Source organism: Marmota monax, unplaced genomic scaffold (genome assembly GCF_021218885.2).
Source record: "Marmota monax isolate L192 unplaced genomic scaffold, Marmota_monax_Labrador192_F-V1.1 WCK01_AAM20220418_F8-fsc00155, whole genome shotgun sequence".
Lineage (NCBI taxonomy): Eukaryota > Metazoa > Chordata > Mammalia > Rodentia > Sciuridae > Marmota > Marmota monax.
The window spans coordinates 2,787,907-2,810,021 of NW_026694554.1; the positions used below are offsets into that span (position 1 = coordinate 2,787,907).

At 41.2% G+C, this 22,115-nt stretch overlaps 1 protein-coding gene across 1 annotated transcript in view; it reads right to left on the reverse strand.

Moving 5' to 3' along the window:
- Kiaa1210 (KIAA1210 ortholog) overlaps positions 1 to 22,115 on the reverse strand; it is a 76,696-nt gene that overhangs the window by 13,707 nt on the left and 40,874 nt on the right. The window contains exons 7-9 of the mRNA XM_046420894.2: positions 18,814 to 18,966; positions 3,500 to 3,694; positions 613 to 721 (exon numbers count right to left, since the gene is read on the reverse strand). Of these exons, the coding sequence (XP_046276850.1) occupies positions 613 to 721; positions 3,500 to 3,694; positions 18,814 to 18,966 (457 nt within the window). The remainder of the gene's footprint in view (positions 1 to 612; positions 722 to 3,499; positions 3,695 to 18,813; positions 18,967 to 22,115) is intronic.

Here is a 22,115-nt window from a genome sequence, read left to right on the forward strand (position 1 = left end):
TGTGGTGCTGAGGATCGAACCCAGTGCCTCACACATGCTAGGCAAGCACTCTACCACTGAGCCCTTTTTTGTATTTTATTTAGAGACAGGGTCTCACTGAGTTGCTTAGGGCCTCATTAAGTTGTTGAGGCTGGCTTTGACCTGCGATCCTCCTGCCACTGGGATTACAGGCGTGCACCACTGTGCCTAACCAATTCTGTTATTTTTATCTGGTTCTGTTGTTGAAGGGGAATGCAGAAGGGTAATCACTAGCTGTATTCACTGTACTCTATTCTGATATCTGGGCTCATTGAAGAGCTCCACATACACATTAACCTCAGAGAAAATTAAACAAATTTACAAACACACAAAGCACTCCCCTGGTTGGAAATTCATTTAGATAAAACGAGGAACCCATACAAGGTTTACCTAATCCCATACAAGTGACAGCTGTATTAATTTGACAGTTTAGATGGAGAAAACTGGACCAAATTAGAACACATTTTAAACTGGAAGCTCTCTGAGGACCAAGGGCACAGTCCCTGGTAATTCTTGTTCATAACTCATGTCACACTGTACTGTGCAATGAAGTCTAGGATACATGTTTCTGGGTGAGGGTGAAGATGAACCAACCTGTACCATCTTTATTCAGCTTCTTTTGATCAACTTCTTTTGGGTTATTTGTACTCTTTTCTCCTTCAGAAATCAGTGAAAGGCTTGTCTCGTCCTGCTTTGGTTTCATCTAAAACATGGAAAGAAAAATATCAAATCTGATTGACATGCTCTCTACCCTTGTATGATTGCTAAAAAAAAATCAGGAAAAGGGTCATTGATGCTAGGTTTATAACAGTACCAGTAAAGATGGAAGTTATTTCTTTATTTAATGACTTTATTTTACTTATTTATTTTGTGTGGTGCTGAGGATCAAACCCCGTGCCTCACACGTGGGAAGCAAGCACTCCACCACTGAACTACAATCCCAGCCCCAATGGAAGTTAGTTCTAATGACACTCATCAAGAGTTCCCTAGGGATGATTTTACCTATTGAAAGTGAGTGATCCAGATCTGGGGTTCCCAGACTCTAAGTGACATGCTGTAGGAATCTACTGTACCACATTGGAAGGACATAAATCTGAAAATGGAGTTGTTGGACCTTACAACAATCATGCTTTTGGCAACATTGGAATTCTCAGATTTGCTCACTGGACCATGAACCAAATTCATATCCTGTTTGGCTCTTCTTTGGGAAATTTAATGAAACCATGAATGATGTCTTTCCAGCTCAAAAGAAGAAAGAAGATCAGGGTTTGTTAAGAGGGAAGACAGAAATAGATGAAGAATTCAGTCCTTACACTGAATGGGTTGCAATTAGTTTAGTATAAACAAGGTTTGTAGAGAATTATAGTAGGGTTCTAGAAATGCCAGGATAGCATCAAACAGAACAGTGTTCAGATATTGTTTAGAATAAACCATTTATGACAAGCAACTAAAGGCAGAAATACAACTTTTTATCTTCTCATTCATATTTCCTGAGCTCAAAATAATTTATTGTTGAGTAAATGAGATCAGACAGACCTGGGTTCAAATCTCTTCTCCATCATTTACTTGCTGTGTGACCCTGGGAACATTGTTCTATATATCTCCATGTCCACATCTATAAATTAAGAATTAGGACCCCTTATTTCCGAGCAGAAAGAAAGAGGTGGCAGCCCCTGTATCATAAATGATCCTGGAACTTTTTATATTCATTTATGTGTCAGGGAGAGAGTCACAGAGATGAGGCAGATGTCCCAGCTTTCTCTGAGAGTGATGCCCAGACCTTTTCTATGCAGAAAGAAGAATGTCAGAAGGGTAACACCAAGGTTCCCTTAGCCAATATTCCCTGACTGCCAAGTCTGTGGTGAGGTGTCCAGGGGGATAACATAAGCATAGGGTTTAAAATTGTTCATCCCTTGCTTGACACCAAACCAAGGAGATTGTCTCTACTGCTACCAGAGGTTCTTCCCTGACCCCACACACCTCCAACTGTTCTTTCAAGTCATATTTTGTTTACGTTCTAAAGCAGAGTTAAAATGTCTAAGCAGAGGCAACATTTGGGGTAAAAAAAAAATCCTGGGCTGGAATTCAGAAAATTGGATTCTGGCTCTGGCTCTATTATCACCTGGGTGTCCACCTTTGGGCCAGTACCTGAACTAGTTGTGTTTTAATGTCTTTCCCTGTGAAATTCTTGCACTACACAGTCATTTAGTCTTCCAGTTCTGATTTTATAGCCTCTTACTTTTAATCCAGAATTGCAGAAGAACTGGGTATTTGATCAAAGTGAATCTTCCACCCAGCATTGTTAAACACCAACATCTTTAAATTCTTAACTTTGGGGGAAATTTTTTCCAAAACATTCCCAATTTTCTTAAACAGGGATTAAGGAACACAATATAACTCTTCTTGATTACCCAAACAAATAGCACACATGATCTATTACATTGGACTATGATAGAGTATATCCCTGAGAGGGAGATTGAAGTAGGAAAGATTCTTTTTTTTGTGTGTGTGGCGGGGGTGGGTAACCAGGGATTGAACTCAGGGGCACTCAACCACTGAGCCACATCCCCAGCCCTATTTTGTATTTTATTTAGAGTCAGGGTCTCACTGAGTTGCTTAGTGCCTCCTGTTGGCAAGGCTGGCTTTGAACTCGCAATCCTCCTGCTTCAGTCTCCTGAGACGCTGGGATTACAGGTGTGCGCCACTGCGCCTGGCAGGAAAGGTTCTTGATCCCTTATACTAAATGATCTCATATTATTTCTGTCATCTCTTTCTGCTATGAGCTGTCATTTCCCTTTGCTCTCAGATCTGAGTCTGATCTGCAGCCATGATTTTATTGTCGTCGTTGTTGTTCTGTTTTGTTTTTGTGATGCTGGGAACAGAACCCAGGGCCTTATACATGCTAGGCAAACATTCCACCACTAAGCTATACCCCAAGTCTATTTTTTTGTGTGGTCATGTTTTTAATACTAGTTTGCCTAAGTACAGCTCTGTTGCTAGAAAGTTGTGTGGTCAAACTCTGTGACAACTCTGCAGAGGTCTTTAGCAGGGTTAACAACACTGTTCTTCATACTTGGAGTTGCTGGAGCCTGACTTCCATACAAGAGGAACAGCGCTATAATTTTTAACTCTCAAATGGGTCTCATTTGATTAATAAGTTAAAAAAAATCCTGATCTGGGCTAGGGTTGAATATCCTCTACCAAGCAGACTGAGTGACCTCCCAGATGCTAAGCCAATAAGCAGGTTCTGGGGCTTACATCCCTGCTTCTGCTTTTTCAGGCCCTCTTATATAAGATCCAAATGGTCAGGACCCACCATCCAACAGACACAAGCTTGCTCATCCCTCTGGAGGGTCAAGGCCAGGACAGCACTCTTGACTTTGCCATCCCAACACCATACCATTCCTGGGGGCAGTCTGCAAAGATGGAACTCATCTTTTCTTATGCAGGAGTTTATTCCCAGGTCTCTTGGAGGACTTACACTCGCTTGAAGGCTCTTCTTCTTTTTTTGTTTCCTGGGATTTAAAGCCATTTTGTGTCGAGCAGCTGAAGAATCCAGGCAGCCCTGGGTGGTGGCTGGGATGCTAAAGCCAACAGGCTGCTGGGTAACATTGGAAGAAGCACATGCAGTTGAGGACTGTGAGAGACCGGTTCCAGTTGATGCTTCAGAGTAGTTCTGGAAAGCATGGGAGAAAATAAATGAGTCAACCTATATGTTGCCACTCGTCTCAAAGTTGGAAATTCTGGCTGAAGAATTCCTCAATTTCTAGCTGAAGAAATTCTCCTTGAACTACTTTCCCTTTTTCTTCCACTTCTGGTCAATAAAGTTCCACAGTTCCACTGGTCACCTTATAGATGAAAGCAAGAAACAGGAAGCAGTTTGGGTTGTTCCCCTGCTTAGAAAGCATTCAGGGGTTCCCCATTGCGCTCAGGAGACGAACACAAGCACTTAATGGATTTTACAAGATTGGAGGGTTTACATGTTTTCTTGTCTCATATCCCCTGCTTAGGGACAAGAGGACATTTGGCTGGGATGAGAGGTACAACCTGTCAGTGAAACCCAGCAGGGCTCTGGGAGCTTATATTGGCGGGCTGGGTAGTGCAAACAAAATTAGTTTGGAAGAGGACCTGCCTGCAAGTTATATTTTCATAGAGACCGTAAGACCTTTATTTATATTTATGGCTCATGGGAGCAAGGTTGATCTGAGGACCCTAAGGAACTGAGGGCTCCCACCTCTAATGGGGTAGAGATGGAGCTTGTAACCTTGTCACATTATGGCTAGTCTCTATCTCTCTAAACTATTTGGTTCTGGCACACCTAGATAGTTTCCCTGGTAGGAACTTTACATACTCTCCTCTGGGCTTTTGGATAATATTTTCCCTGCTTCCAAGAGACCTCCAGATCTCCTTCCATTCCTAATAAGCTTCAGATTTCTGTGTTTACAGATACCTCTTTGAAGACCACATGATAAGCTGTCTCTACCCTGGACAAGAATAACAAGTGATATAATTTAGCAGGTAGACAGAAATTTATTTTTTTTGTTTGTTTTTTGGTACCAGGGATTGAACCCAGAGGTGCTTAACCACTTGAGTCACTGAGCCACATCCCCAGCCCATTTTATTTTTTTATTTAGAGGCAGGGTCTTCCTAAGTTGCTTAGGGCCTCACTAAGTTGCTGAGGCTGACTTTGAACTTGTGATCCTCCTGCCTCAGCCTCCTGAGCCACTGGGAATACAGGCATGTGCCATCACACCCGGGTAGGCAGAATTTCCATTTGTGTTCACCCACTAAATTCTTTCAAACTACCTCTGCACAGCAAACAGGGACCCCTTTGGTATTTTCAGCTTTCACATGCCTTTAAATTTCCTAACACCAGTATATGCTGATCCAGCAATAACCTAAGCTGCTATCTAAGTTCCAAGAATGGCTCTTTTTTGGCCTGAGATTCCAGTGTCTGGGGACTTAACAGACAGCTAATGGGTCAGGATGATGACAAATGGAGCTCACCGATCTGTTTCTGATTCTGAGAGAAATGGAAAGGAATACTACAGTTGTCTTATGGGACCTATCACACAAATTAAGGATGGTCTCAATCCTTTCTTAACTTCCTTAGGCAATTCATCCATAAATTTATATGACACTACTTCCTGATGTTATCTATTTGTCTTGTGTTCTCTTCATCATGTCAACTCAGGATCTGACTTTCTTAACAAGAGTCCTAAAGTGCAAGAAGTAAAATCAAGAATCAATAAATAGACGGCATCAAACTAAAAAGCTTCTTCACAGTAAAGGAAACAATCAACATGAAGAAAGAGCCTACAGAATGGGAGAAAATCTTTGCCACCTGCACTTCAGATAGAGCATTAATCTCCAGGATATATAAAGAACTCAAAAAACTTAACACCAAAAGCAAAAACAACAACAAATAATAGACACTTCACAGAAGAAATACTATCGGTGTTATGGTTTGGATGTGACGTGTCCCCCAAAAGTTCACATGTAAGATAAATGCAAGAAGGTTCAGAGGAGAAGTGAGTGGATTGTGAAAATCTTAACCCAATCAGTGAATTAATCCTCTGATAGGGATTAACTGAGTGGTAAATGAAGTGGTAGAGTGTTTCTGGAGGAGGTGGGCATTGGGGGTGTGGCTTTGGGGTATATATTTGTATCTGGCAAGTGGAGACCTCTCTCTGCTTTCTGATCATCATGTGAGCTGCTTTCCTCCGCCACACTCTTCCTCTGTGATGTTCAGCCTCACCTTGAGTCCTAAGGAATGGAGCTGACTATCTATGGACACAGACCACTGAAACCATGAGCCCTCAAATAAACTGTTCCTCCTCTATCATTGTTCTGGTCAGGTCTTATTCACAACAGTGAAAAAGCTGACTAAAACAACCAGTCAACAAATATGTGAAAAAATGTTCAACATCTCTAGCAATTAGAAAAATGCAAACTAAAACTACATTGACATTTCATGTCACTCCAGTCAGAATGGCAATAATCAACAATACAAATAACAATAAGTGTTGGTGAGGATGTGGGGAAATGGGTACACTCATACATTGCTGGTGGGACTACAAAATGGTGCAACCACTATGAAAAGCAGAATGGAGATTCCTCAGAAAACTTGGAATGGAACCAGTATTTGACCCAGCTACCCCGCTCCTTGGCAGGACTTAAAATCAGCATACTACAGTGACAAAACCACATCAATGTTTACAGCAGCTCAATTTATAATAGCCAACCTATGGAACCAACCTAGGTGTCTTTCAATAGATGAATGGATAAAGAAAATGTGGTGTATAGAATATACTCAGCCATAAAAAAGAATGACTTTATCACTTTTGTCAGAAAATGGATGGATCTGTAGACTTTCTAAGTGAAATAAGCTAATTCTAAAAAAAAAAGGTTGAATGTTCTCTCTGATATGTGGATGCTAACATACAACAAGTGTGGTGGGGGAGAATAGAAGTTCAGTGGATTAGACAGAGGGGAATGAAGGGAAGGGAGGGGGATATGAAATAGGAAAGACAATAGAATGAATCACAAATAACTTTCCTATGTTCATATATGAATATACGACCAATGAAACTCCACATGATGTTCAATCACAAAACTGGGATCCTAATTAGAATAAGATGTACTCCATGTTTAATATATCAATATATACTGTCCTGACATATATATCTAAAAAGAACAAATTTAAGAAACTTCTTGTACAACATTAAAAAAAAAAGACGAAGAAGTACAGGAAGTTCCTAATCCCACCAAATGTCTTAGAATAGGAGCCAGAAATGTATGGATTTCCTCTGGGAAGTAGAGCTCCTTATTAGGCTCTTTCCTCTCCCTCAGCCCTACTGGTTAGGAGTAACCTAGAAAAGTGAACACAGGAGCCAACCACAGGATTTTATAGTTACCAGAGAAAGCAAACTGAACTTTTCCTGGAAAGACTAAAAATTGAGTAGAGGAAATGGAACTCCTTTCTCTACCTCTCCTTCCCCAACCTCTAGAACCCTATTCTTCCCTTCCTGTACTCTGACAGCCAACATGTCCTCTCTGTACCAAATGTGCACATTATTAAGGAAGACTGAGAAATTTTCAATTCTCCTGTGTTTTAGAAGGGGTTTATCACAGACATCTTCTAATTAACATCTGGAGTTAATAAGCTCCTTTTGCCTCAACATCTGCCCCAATCAGTGCCAGGCCTGGCCCTACTAACCCAGAATCTTCCTGAAGAGGAAACATGGTTGGACCTTGGACCAGGAGAAGAGATCCTTTGGCACTGATTGGTAGGTGGCCATACACTCCTTTGCTGTTAGCTAGGGTAAGGACAGCTCTTTGGAAAATTAAAACACATTTTGGCTTCATGTTCTCCTTCTGTCAAGTATCTAGACCCAGCACAAAGTAGTTCAGTCAATTTACCCTTTGGTCATCCTTTTAATATCTTCCTTTTCTATGGTATGATGCTAGTTTCCCCACTTCCTTTCCTGTTGATAAGGAAACACTTGAGGAAAGAGACAGAGCAGGAGAGTTGTCTTATTGGACAAAGGAAAACATTGGCTGTTATGTGTGAGCATCACCCGGAGGCTATGTGGGCCCAGGTTTCATCAAATAGTTGGTGGAGAGGCTGCTGCTCTGGGGTCAAATACACTCTGAAACTATCTGGGAAGATGTCAGCCTGGAATTCCAGGAAGCTGCATTCAGTCAAAAGCTGGAAAGGCACGTAGTCTCGGGAAATCTCCAGCAGAAGCATCTCTTGGTAGGAAAAGTTGTTCTTGGGGGGAGGCTTCTGTGCCAGGAAGTACTGCAACAGGGCATGAGACCCCATATTGGCTGTTGAGATTTTAATTCTCTGAGTGTATCAAAGTGGCTTATGTGGCCATTCCTGAGAGTGCTTCTGCAGCTGTTACTTTCCTCAAAAACCTCATCACATAAAAGCTGTTGTGGCCAACATTTTTGTCAACTTGAACATTCCAGGAGTGGAATTTCAGATATTCCCTGCAGCCCCCCTCCCATCATCCCTTCTGAAATTTGCAATGTCTTAACTTTTATAGAAAATAGAACGTGGGTTAGGGGACCTGGGGCATAGCTCAGGGATAGAGCATGTGCTTAGCATGCATGAGGCCCTGGGTTCAATCCTTAGCACTGTACACACACGCACGCACACACACACACACACACACAAAAGTACATGGACTTTGGAATTGAGTCTGAGGTCCTAGCCACAACATAGATTGGCTCTTTGAAGAAGTTCCCCACTTCTTTGAGACTCAGTTTCTATGTCTGTAAAATGGGGATAATAGTAATATATACTTTGGTGTGTTGTTACAAGTATTAAATAAAATGATACATGGAAAGTACTTACCACAGTGCCTTTTATATAAAAAGTCTCAATAAATATTAGCTGTTATTTAAATGTTAGAGTTTAAGTAGCTGTCAATCATTCCATTGTTTTGGCTAATAAACAGTGTTATTTCTAGGACTGGGGATGTGGCTCAAGCAGTAGCGTGCTCGCCTGGCATGCGTGCAGCCCAGGTTTGATCCTCAGCACCACATACAAACAAAGATGTAGTGTCCGCCGAAAACTAAAAAATAAATACTAAAAAAAAAACAGTGCTATTTCTATTGATAGGCATTGGTTGTACATATTTACATAACTTGTAAGAATCACATGGTTCACTGAAAAGCATTTGGGATTGGGGCAGGAATTCTGGGTTCAAGTCTCAACTCTTTCTCCCCACCTCCCCTGGCATCAATTGATCCTGTGGTCTTGACCAAGACATTTCATCTCTCTGAACTTCAGGGTTTTTGAAAATCTAAAATGGGAATAATAGCATCTTTCCTATCCACCTTACAGAGTTATTGAAAGAATCAAATGTACCTCTATGTGCAAAATCACTTTGTAAACTGCAACTTTCTATGCAATACTTGGGAGAGATCATCTTGCTCTCCTTTGATACATGAGAAGATTAAGAAAAAAGATGCCCTGGTCTTCAGAGATTTTTTTGTAAAAAAAATTAAGATGTATTTTGGATGAAGCCATCAGAGGTAGCTCAAGAGACATAATAAGAAGGAAGCAAACTTAGGGAAATATAACATAATCTTCATTAGCTGTTATACTTTAGTTATGGAATACCCCCCAATATGTCATATGTTGAAGTCTCAGAACCCAGCTGGCAGCACTACCAGGAGGTGGTAGGTTCTTTGGGAGTTAGGGCCTAGTTCGAAGAGGTAGGTCACTAGGGTGTGCCTTCAAAGGGTATATTTTTTTTTTTTCAAGTCACAACATCACTTGTTTATTGTGGGTTGTTCAAAACATTACAAATTTCTTGACATATCATATTCCACACTTTGATTCTAGTGGGTTATGAACTCCCACCTTCACCCCATACACAGATTGCAGATTCACATCAGTTACACATCCATTGATTTACAAATTGCCATACTAGTGTCTGTTGTGCTCCGCTGCCTTTCACATCATCCACCCTCCCCCCTCCCCACCTCTCCCCTCCCCTCCCCTCCTCTCTCTCTACCCCCTCCACTGTATAACCCTGAGGGTCTCCTTCCATTACCGTGCAATTTACCTTCTCTCTCCCTTTCCCTCCCACCTCTCATCCCTGTTAAATGTTAATCTTCTTCTCCTGTTCTTCGTCCCTACTCTGTTCTTAGTTACTTTCCTTATATCAAAGAAGACATTTGGCATTTGTTTTTTAGGGATTGGCTAGCTTCACTTAGCATAATCTGCTCTAATGCCATCCATTTCCCTGTAAATTCTATGATTTTGTCATTTTTTAATGCAGAGTAATACTCCATTGTGTATAAATGCCACATTTTTTTATCCATTCGTCTATTGAAGGGCATCTAGGTTGGTTCCACAGTCTTGCTATTGTGAACTGTGCTGCTATGAACATCGATGTAGCAGTGTCCCTGTAGCATGCTCTTTTTAGGTCTTTAGGGAATAGACCAAGAAGGGGAATAGCTGGGTCAAATGGTGGCTCCATTCCCAGCTTTCCAAGAAATCTCCATACTGCTTTCCAAATTGGCTGCACCAATCTGCAGTCCCACCAGCAATGTACAAGTGTACCCTTTTCCCCACATCCTCGCCAGCACTTGTTGTTGTTTGACTTCCTAATGGCTGCCAATCTTACTGGAGTGAGATGGTATCTTAGGGTGGTTTTGATTTGCATTTCTCTGACAGCTAGAGATGTTGAGCATTTTTTCATGTACTTGTTGATTGACTGTATGTCCTCCTCTGTGAAGTGTCTGTTCAGGTCCTTGGCCCATTTGTTGATTGGGTTGTTTGTTCTCTTATTGTCTAATTTTTTGAGTTCTTTGTATACTCTGGATATTAGGGCTCTATCTGAAGTGTGAGGAGTAAAGATTTGTTCCCAGGATGTAGGCTCCCTATTTACCTCTCTTATTGTTTCTTTTGCTGAGAAAAAACTTCTTAGTTTGAGTAAGTCCCATTTGTTGATTCTAGTTATTAACTTTTGTGCTATGGGTGTCCTATTGAGGAATTTGGAGCCCGACCCCACCGACTGTAGATCGTAGCCAACTTTTTCTTCTATCAGACGGCGCGTCTCTGATTTGATATCAAGTTCCTTGATCCATTTTGAATTCACTTTTGTGCATGGCGAGAGAAAGGGATTCAGTTTCATTTTGTTGCATATGGATTTCCAGTTTTCCCAGCACCATTTGTTGAAGATGCTATCCTTCCTCCATTGCATGCTTTTAGCCCCTTTATCAAATATAAGATAGTTGTAGTTTTGTGGATTGGTTTCTGTGTCCTCTATTCTGTACCATTGGTCCACACCCCTGTTTTGGTACCAGTACCATGCTGTTTTTGTTACTATTGCTCTGTAGTATAGTTTGAAGTCTGGTATCGCTATACCGCCTGATTCACACTTCTTGCTTAGCATTGTTTTTGCTATTCTGGGTCTTTTATTTTTCCATATGAATTTCATGATTGCTTTCTCTATTTCTACAAGAAATGCCATTGGGATTTTGATTGGCATTGCATTAAACCTATAGAGAACTTTTGGTAATATCGCCATTTTCATGATGTTAGTTCTGCATATCCATGAACAGGGTATATTTTTCCATCTTCTAAGATCTTCTTCTATTTCTCTCTTTAGGGTTCTGTAGTTTTCATTGTATAAGTCTTTCACCTCTTTTGTTAGGTTGATTCCCAAGTATTTTATTTTTTTTGAAGATATTTTGAATGGAGTGGTTGTCCTCATTTCCATTTCAGAGGATTTGTCGCTGATATACAGGAATGCCTTTGATTTATGCGTGTTGATTTTAAATCCTGCCACTTTGCTGAATTCATTTATTAGCTCTAATAGTTTCTTTGTAGAGCCTTTTGGGTCTGCTAGATATAGAATCATATCATCTGCAAATAGTGATAATTTAATTTCTTCTTTTCCTATTTTTATGCCTTTAATTTCTTTCGTCTGTCTAATTGCTCTGGCCAGTGTTTCGAGAACTATGTTGAAGAGAAGTGGAGAGAGAGGGCATCCCTGTCTTGTTCCAGATTTTAGAGGGAATGCCTTCAGTTTTTCTCCATTCAGAATAATGCTAGCCTGAGGCTTAGCATAGATTGCTTTTACAATATTGAGGTATGTTCCTGTTATCCCTAGTTTTTCTAGAGTTTTGAACATAAAGCGATGCTGTACTTTGTCAAATGCTTTTTCCGCATCTATCGAGATGATCATATGGTTCTTATTTTTAAGTCTATTGATGTGGTGAATAACATTTATTGATTTCCGTATATTGAACCAGCCTTGCATCCCAGGGATGAATCCTACTTGATCATGGTGTACAATTTTTTTTATATGTTTTTGTATCCGATTCGCCAGAATTTTATTGAGGATTTTTGCATCTAGGTTCATTAGAGATATTGGTCTGTAGTTTTCTTTCTTTGAAGTGTCTTTGTCTGGTTTAGGTATCAGGGTGATGTTGGCCTCATGGAATGAATTTGGAAGTTCTCCCTCCTTTTCTATTTCCTGAAGTAGCTTGAAAAGTATTGGTATTAGTTCTTCTTTAAAGGTTTTGTAAAATTCTGCTGTATACCCATCGGGACCTGGGCTTTTCTTAGTTGGTAGTCTTTTTATGGTTTCTTCTATCTCCTCAATTGATATTGGTCTGTTTAGGTTTTCTATATCCTCCTGACTCAATCTGGGCAGATCATATGACTTAAGAAATTTATCTATGCCTTCACTATCTTCTAATTTATTGGAGTATAAGGATTCAAAATAGTTTTTGATTATCTTCTGTATTTCTGAAGTGTCTGTTGTGATATTGCCTTTTTCATCCCGTATGCTAGTAATTTGAGTTCTCTCTCTTCTTCTCTTCACTAGCATCGCTAAGGGTCTGTCGATTTTGTTTATTTTTTCAAAGAACCAACTTTTAGTTTTGTCAATTTTTTCAATTGTTTCTTTTGTTTCGATTTCATTAATTTCAGCTCTGATTTTAATTATTTCTTGCCTTCTACTTCTTTTGCTGTTGTTTTGCTCTTCTTTTTCTAGGATTTTGAGATGAAGTATGAGATCATTTATTTGTTGGTTTTTTCTTTTTTTAAGGAATGAACTCCAAGCAATGAATTTTCCTCTTAGAACTGCTTTCAATGTGTCCCATAGATTCCGATATGTTGTGTCTGTGTTTTCGTTTATCTCTAAGAATTTTTTAATTTCCTCCTTGATGTCTTCTATAACCCATTGATCATTCAGTAACCTATTGCTCATTCTCCAATTGATGTATGCTTTTTCCTTCCTTCTTTTATCGTTGATTTTCAGTTTCATTCCATTATGATCAGATAAGATGCATGGTAATATCTCTACTCCTTTATATTGTCTAAGAGTTGCCCTGTGACATAATATATGATCTATTTTTGAGAAGGATCCATGTGCTGCTGAGAAAAAAGTGTAACTGCTTGATGTTGGGTGGTATACTCTATATATGTCAATTAGGTCTAGGTTATTAATAGTGTTATTGAGTTCTATAGTTTCCTTATTCAACTTTTGTTTGGAAGATCTGTCCAGTGGCGAGAGAGGTGTGTTGAAGTCTCCCATGATTATGGTGTGGTGGTCTATTAGACTCTTGAACTTGAGAAGAGTTTGTTTGACGAACATAGCTGCACCATTGTTTGGGGCATAAATATTTATGATTGTTATGTCTTGTTGGTGTATGGTTCCCTTAAGCAGTATGTAGTGTCCCTCTTTATCTCTTTTGATTAACTTTGGCTTGAAATCTATTTTATTTGATATGAGTATGGATACGCCTGCTTGTTTCCGAAGTCCATATGAGTGATATGATTTTTCCCAACCTTTCACCTTCAGCCTATGTATGTCTTTTCCTATCAAATGCGTCTCCTGTAGGCAGCATATTGTTGGGTCTTGTTTTGTGATCCATTCTACTAGCCTGTGTCTCTTAATTGGTGAGTTTAAGCCATTAACATTTAGGGTTATTATTGAGATATGGGTTGTTCTTGCAGCCATATTTGTTTATTTCTGTTACTAAACATTGTTTGTTTTCCTCTTTGATTGTTTCCCCCCCCCTTTACTGTCCTACCTCCCACTGTTGGTTTTCATTGTTATTTTCCATTTCCTCTTCCTGTAATACTTTGGCTAGGATGTTTTGAAGAGATGGTTTTCTAGCTGCGAAGTCTTTAAACTTTTGTTTATCGTGGAAGGTTTTAATTTCATTCTCCATCCTGAAGCTTAATTTCGCTGGATACACAATTCTTGGTTGGAACCCATTATCTTTCAGTGTTTGAAATATGTTATTCCAGGATCTTCTAGCTTTCAGAGTCTGTGTTGAAAGATCAGCTGTTATCCTGATTGGCTTACCCCTAAATGTAATCTGCTTCCTTTCTCTTGTAGCTTTTAAAATTCTCTCCTTATTCTGTATGTTGGGCATCTTCATTATAATGTGTCTAGGTGTGGATCTCTTATGATTTTGCACATTCGGCGTCCTGTAGGCTTCTAGGATTTGGGATTCTGTCTCATTCTTCAAGTCTGGGAAGTTTTCTTGTATTATTTCATTGAATAGACTGCTCCTTCCTTTGGTTTGGAGCTCTGTACCTTCCTGTATCCCAATGACTCTTAAGTTTGGTCTCTTAATGTTATCCCATATTTCTTGGATGTTCTGCTCATGGTTTCTTAACAGTCTTGCTGAGCTGTCTATGTTCTTTTCCAGTTGAAATACTTTGTCTTCATTGTCTGATGTTCTATCTTCTAAGTGTTCTACTCTGTTGGTAGTATTCTCCATTGAGTTTTTAAGTTGGTTTATTGCTTCCTGCATTTCTAGGATTTCTGATTGCTTGTTTTTTATAACCTCTATCTCCCTGTATAGTTGATCCTTTGCTTCCTGGATTTGTTTGCGTAATTCGTTGTCGAAGTGATCTTTCATTGTCTGATTTTGCTGTTTAATGTCTTCCTTGATACTCCAGATCATCTGAAGCATGTATATCCTGAATTCTTTATCTGACATTCCATCTGCTGCAGCTGTTACCTCTTCTAAAGTTGCGTTGACCTGCATTGCTTGTGGTCCTTTCTTTCCTTGTCTTTTCATACTGCTTGCGTATCTTTCCTGCAGGTGCGGGCGGCGGCTCTGCTCTCTCCTTATTCCAATTGGGGTGTCGTGGCTACCACGCCGGCAGGTCACTGGGCCTGTTCTGGGAGCTGGTGGCGGCTCTGTTCTGCCCCTACTCCAATTGGGGTGACGTGTCTGTCGTACCAGCAGGCCACTGGGCCTGTCCCGCTGGTCGGTCGCAGATCTGCCCACCTTTCGGGCACGGGTGGAGGCTCTGCTTTGCCCCTACTCCAATTGGGGTGTCGTGACTACCCCGCCTGCAGGATGCTGGGTCTGTTCCTGGCAAGGGAGGCGACTCTGCTCTGTCACTACTCCAATTAGGGTGGTGTTTGTACCCCGCCGGCAGGCTCCTGGGCCTGATCCGCCGGTCTGTTGTAGGTCTGCCTACCTTGAAGGCGCGGGCGGCGGATCTGCCCTGCCCCTCCTACCACGCCTGCGGACCCCTGGGCCTGATCTGCAGGTTGATCACTGGTCTGCTCACCCTGCGGGCACGGGTGGCGGTTCCGCTCCGCCCCCACTCCAATTGGGGTCACGTGACCACCACACCGGCAGGGCCTGATCCGGGCGTGGGATAAGGATCTGCTCTGCCCCTACTCGAGTTGGGGTGACGTGTGTACCACACTGGCAGGCCACTGGACCTGACCCGCCAGGCTGTCACAGGTCTGTTTACCTTGCAAGCGCGAAGGGCGGCTCTGCCCTGCCCCTCCTACCACGCCCATGTACTACTGGGTCGTGGGTCTGCCCACCTGGCGGGTGTGGGTGGCGGCTCCGCTCCGCCCCCTCTCCAATTGGGGTCACGCGGTCACCACGCTGGCGAGCCGCTGGGCCTGCTCCGGGGGCTGGCGGCGGCCCGGCTCCTTCCCTCTGGCTCGAGGACAAATTGAGGAGACTCGGGTGACTGAGCCTCACCCCCCTTACCAGGAGACCAACTGCTTATGTCACCGCTGGTATTGATGAAGATCTCTCCTCCACCGCTTTCTGCTGACATCAGATCTCTGCCATGTTGGTATCCTATGCGAATGGCAGCATTTCGTTCCCCTTGCCGGGCAACCCAAGCAATGGGTGAGTCCTGACCTGCCCTCAGCAGGACCCGGACCGAGACACAGTTTCCGCGGGCTCCTAGCCCCGGTCCAGGGAAGTTCCGGGAGCCGGAACTCGGCCGCTCCGTGCTCGGTGTAAGCTCCTATAAGTGTAAGCTCCAAGAAGCAGCCCCCGCGGGCTCAGTTCCGGGAGCCGGAATTCGGCCGCTTAGTGTTTGGTGTTTGCTCTGATAGTAGCAGGGTCCAAGAAGCAGCCTCCGCGGGCTCCGCAGCCCTGAGCCAGGGCGGTTCCGGGACGGTTCCGGGAGCCGGAACTCGGCCGCCCCGCGCTCCATGTTCACTCCGATAAGATCAGATTCTAAGAAGCCCCCAGGCGCTGAACCCTAGCAATCTGTCTGCAAGCCGCAGGCGAATTGCAGCCTGAAATTACCTGTTCTATGGCTGAATGAGCTGCGGTCAGTCAAAAACAGGTGTGGTGACGTCAGTTTACCAACATGGTGGCTGCTGGCCTCCTCTGTGGTCTGACCGGTGTGGAGAACCGAGATGGACCGCTTCCTTCCCCCGTCTCGAACCCAGAATTCAGCCCTGAGTGCGGTGCTTGCGCGTCTGGCAGAAACTGCAGCGCTGTCTCAAAGGGTATATTTTGTTCCTGGATCTTTCCTATTTCTCTCTCTGCTTCTTGGCTGCCATAGGTGAGCAGCTTTGTTCTGCCACACCATCCTCACTGTGATATTCTGCCTTAGCACAAGCCCACAGTGAAGGGGCCAAGCAACCATGAACTGAAACCTCCAAAACTGAGAACCAAAATCAATCTTTCCTCCCTTTAATTGTTCTTTTCAGGTATTTTGTCACAGCAATGAAAAGCTAACACATTTACCAATACAATGGAAACAGCACTGAGAATCCAGATATAAACCCATTCATCCATAAACAATTTTCAACAAGGGTGCCAAGAAATTCAATGGGAAAAGAAGAATCTTTTTAACAATGGTTCTGAGAAAACTGTATCCACATGCACAATAATAAAAAGTTGCGCCTTATTTCACACCGTACAAAAATTAAGTAAAAATGGACCAAAGGCCTATATAAGACCTAAAACTATAAAACTCTTATTTACACAGGAGTAAATCTTCATGATCTTAGATTACATAATTAGATGTGACACTAAAAAAATGAATATCAAAAGAACTAATGGACAAAACTAAACATCATCAAAAAAACATAAAATTGTTCATCAATCTGCACATGGTGGAGAACAGTTCAGGAGGGTGAGGCAGGAGGATTGCAATTTCAGAGCCAATATTGGCAACTTAGAAAAAGGAATCTTTATACACTGTTGATGAGAATGTAAATTATTACAGCCACTATTGAAAATAGTATAGCGGTTCCTCAAAAAACTAAAAGTAGTAATTTCATATGATCAACCACTCCTAGTTATATACCTGAGGAAAATGAAGTCATCACACAAAAGAGATACCCAGTTTATTATGTTATTGAAGCACTATTCATAATAGCCAAGATAAGGAATCAGCATAGATGAATGGATAAAGAAAATATGGTATACATATACACAATGGCATATTATGCAACCATAAAGAAGAATGAAATTTTGTCTTTTGCATGAAAATGTGTAGAACTAGAAGATATGATGTTAAGCAAAATGAGTCAGACTCAGAAAGACAAGTATTGCATATTTTCTCTCATATGTAGAAACAAAAAGATGATCTGAAAGTAGAAAAGAAACTATTAGGAACTAGAAGGGGCTGGTGGGAGTGGGAAGAGAGAGAGAAAGGGGAGAAATGATGTAGAACAACAGAGAAGGGAAGGTGGACAGGATCAATTCACGATAATACATGCATGGAAATGTCACAGTGGAACTCATTAATTTGTACAATTAATATATGTTAATAAAAATGGTAAAAAAGTTAAAATGGTAAATTTTAACACAATAAAAATGTTTCCCATGATAAAAAAAAATGTTATCTAATTCAGTCCTTCCACTTGAATTTCAGACTGTCCATCCTAATTCATAAATAGGGGCACTCTTCGTATATTCATAAGCTAACTCCATAAATCAATGATCATTCATCTACTGACTACCAGTCTGTGGTTTAACTTTGGTCCAATACATTTTATTTATTTATTTACTTATTTACTTACTTATTTATTTATTTATTTTATGTGGTGCTAAGGATTGAACCCAGTGCCTTACAAGTGCTAGGCAAGCATTCTACCTCTGAGCTACAGCCCCAACCCCTAATCTATGTTTTTGACATATATAACTGAAGGCTGCTTCTCTTCACAGGATCATTTAACTTTGATATGAGTTTTATTCCGATTGATCAATTATCTTTATTATAAATTATGTTTTGGTTTACTTTGTTTACAAACTTAAGTGTTCTAAACACTACATCACTTCAAAAGCCCTTCCAAGTTCCACAACCAATTAAATCAAATACACATTAATTTGAGAATGAAAGAAATGATATGGGCAGAATCTATTAATTTTCCAGTTGTTGATAGATATTATTTGGTTGACAAACCTAAACATAAGAAATGCATACACCCATGCTATTTCATGTTTCAGCTGATTTTTCATATGGATATGTGTCTATCTAACAATACTACATGCCCTAACCTTTGAGGTTTTGTGTTTTTTTTTGGGGGGGGGATTTGCAAGTGTATAGGCTTTGCTTCCCTTAACCATCTCTATTTTTTTAAGTATGAATTCTTTTTTTAATTTTTTAGTTGTAGTTGAACACAATATTTTATTTATTTATTTATATGTGGTGCTGAGGATCGAACCCAGGGCCTCACACATGCTAAGTAAGTGCTCTACCACTGAGCCACAACCCCAGCCCCACCATCTCTATTTTTATTTTGATAAAATAACCAAGAACATCTGTAAACTATTTTTTTCTGACATACTGTCCTGCATTGCTTATGAATTAAAATGGTGATGATTATTTGGTTTATAGAATTGGATGGAAAGTGTAAACCACCATGCAAATCAAAAGTTCAGAATGACAGCTCCATCTCCAAACTATCACTCTGACTTCCCTCCTCGTGTTTAGCTACAGCAGGAGAAATTGCACACAAGAAGAAATTATGTCTCTGATGGGTTACCAACCCCACAATGCCCCCTTCAGGAGGGGCCTAATACCTTCTTTGCTGCCAAGATCTTGTGTGATGAAGCCTTCATTTGTGGCTTCATAGGTAGCTCATCATCACCAGACATTTCTTCCAAGTCCTTATTTGTGCCAGAACGGATAGGAGGTGGGCTGATGCTGGGCTGGCGCGGGCGCAGTGGTGGGATCTGACAAAGGGGGGGATAGAAGGGAAAAGTTGGAATGTGTACTTTCCCCTAAGATATTGGTATTTTCTTGTTCCTTAATTGCTGAAGGACTAAGAAGCCAAAAAAAAATGGAAAAAATAGATAGACCCAGGAAACAATCTCCTATCTCTCTAACCTCACTTCTAGGACCAACTTAAATCAAAGGCTAACAGCCTTGGTTTATCCTCTGGATTGCTGCACACATTTGACAAACCCCAAACAGAAACTTCACATTGCTTGTTTGATCAAAACTGAATTCTGGTGTTATCGCATTACTGATGCTAACTACAAATCTTTTTTGATTTTGATCTTTGTTTGAACTTCAGCCATGCCTTTGGAAGCTCAATTCTTGTGGAAGTGACTTTTTGAGTTATGATCTGGAATTGGCATCCAAACTTCTATCCTTGCTCTTGTTATTCTAGGAATTGTCTAGACTACATCTTGGCTATTTGTTCCTTATCTTATCTCTGTCCAGATTGATTTTTCTGGGATTTTTTTTTAAAGAAAATCTATAGACCTAGGGCTTAGAGGAGTCACTCAGTAGTAGAGTAGTTGCCTAGTATGTGTGAGGCCCTGGGTTCAATCCTCAGCAGAGAGAGAGAGAGAGAGAGAGAGAGAGAGAGAGAGAGAGAAGGAAGAAAGGAAGGGAGGGAAGGAGGGAGGGAGGGAGAAGAGGGAGAAAAAGAGGAATGAAGGAAACAGAAAGGAAAGAAAATCTACAGATCTAGTTCTGGTTTTCTAAGGGAATAAAAATTTGTCATTTGAATTTTCTTTGTGTTTTGGCAGACTAACTTAGTTAATCCCAGTTTGAAGATGATGGGACACTTGACTTCAAGGCACTGTTTTTTTCCAGGGTCCTCTTGATGTGGTTTAGAATCCATGATTTTATTTTAAACAAATGCTGTATAAGCATCTACAATGTGTTACGCCCAATCCTAGGAGCTGGACCTACAACAACAAACAAAGCAAGATTCTTTCTTTTATGAAGTTAACATGCTTGTTTCTGTTGTAGGCTCTGCCAGGCTCAGGATGCATAACCTTCAGACACTGTAGCCAAAGAAAAATGGCAACAGGGGAGGCCTGCCAAAGTTTTGCCTCTGAGTTTCTTTATATCAGGGTCTCCAGTGCACCCTTATTACTACCAAGTTCTATTGGGGGCTCTTGAGAAGATGCCAAATCAACCATCTCCAAACCCAGTACCAATAATAATAATTATAAATAATGACAAATAACTTTTACTAATCGGTTACAATGTACTTATCTGGGAAAGCTCTCCATATATGTATGTCTTAAAGTTTCACAATTCTTTGAGGTGTTTGCTAGTGTGGTCTCCATTTTATATATGAGGATAACAAACATTGAGAGATGATGTAATTGGCCCAAATTCTCTCAGTGGCAGGGCACGCATTTGAAAGGTCTGTCCAGCTTGAGAGCCCGTGTTCTTAACCACTCTAGTCTTTGTGCACGCTAGTGTGTGACCTATAAGAGCTGGGAAGGGGAGATCCCATACAGAAGGCCAAGTTAAAAAGAATCAACCAGAACAGATGGTGTGCCTGCCTCCTTAAGAAGAGCCACAGAAAGCAAATTGGACCTGAGAATAATAAGCAACACTGCTTTGTAGTCTTGGTTTCTTAAATAACTGAATTCAATTTGATTACATAGCATAAAGATACTATTAATATGCTGTCACATCTTCTTAACCATGTGTGCTCAAATAAAGAGAACAGAAAATGCCATAGAGAATAATCTATGAATCCACATTCCTAACACTTCAGAGAAGGCATCAGGTAAATATCTGGCAGGGAATAAAATTGTCTCAGTCTTGGTATTTCTGACTCAACTACAAACCTTAGTTTCCTCTCTCAGAAGCCTCTAATTGCAATCAGGTGTGGTGGCATATACCTGTAATCCCAGCCGCTCAGGAGATTGAGGCAGGAGGATCATGAGTTCAAAGCCAGCCTCAGCAATTTATCAAGGTCCCAAGCAAATCAGTGAGATCCTGTCTCTAAATAAAATATGAAAATAGCTAGGAAAGCCTGGGGTTGTGGCTCAGTGGTAGAGTGCTTGCCTAGCATGTGTGAGGCACTGGGCTCAATTTTCAGCATCACATATAAACAATAAAATAAAAATCCATTGGTAATTTTTAAAAAAATTTAGAAAAAAAGGCTAGGAATATGGTTCAATGTTTAAGTACCCCTGGGCTCAATCCTTGGTACCAAAAAAAAAGTCTCTAGTTACTCAAAATGTCATCTATAATTCATTATGGGGAAGGCCCCTTCAAGGGACTCAGCCACTGGCCAATTCCCTACTTGCCCCAGCTTCTATGTAGCACTGGGTGTCAGGAACCTTGGCTTAATGCTATCAACTACCCTGCATTTAGAGTTGTCGCATTGGCACTTAACTGGAAGTTTCCCATGTAGAGGTCAATATAATTGTTGATGGCTCAGGATTTATTGATATCCTCTGCTGTCTTCAGTCCTGTTTACCAGCAGAAAGCCTAAGGGAACAGGCCAAGGTCCTAAGCATTGGCCCAAACTAAACATTAAAGAAAACCTGCCTTTGGGCTACTGTGACTGTAGTTTCCCCCACCCACTTCATGGTGAGAAGCAATGCCCCTAGAATCTTTGTTCCTTAATTTTCACACACACACACACAAAAAAAAATCACTCTTTGAAAAAAATGGAATATCTCTGTTGTATGGAACTCTCAGTTTCTGGGATTAATAGAGGAGGTGGAAACTGGGTGCAGTGGCTTATGCTTGTAATCCCAGAAGCACAAGAGGCTGAGGCAGGAGGATCATGAGTTCAAAGCCAGCCTCAGCAAAAGTGAGGCACTAAGCAACTCAGTGAAACCCTGTCTCTAAATAAAATACAAAATAGGGCTGGGGATGTGGCTCAGTGGTTGAGTGCCCAGAGTTCAATTTCCTGTACCAAAGAGAGTGAGAGGGAGAGAGAGAGAGAGAGAGAGAGAGAGAGAGAGAGAGAGAGAGAGAGAGAGAAGGAAGGAGGAGGAGGAGGAGGAGGAGGAAGAGGAGAAGGAGGAGGAAAGGGAGATGTCCAGGAAACAGGTATTGTCTTTTGCAAATGTAAGAAATAACCCTGTGACATTTGGTTGTGGTCATGAGGAGGCAG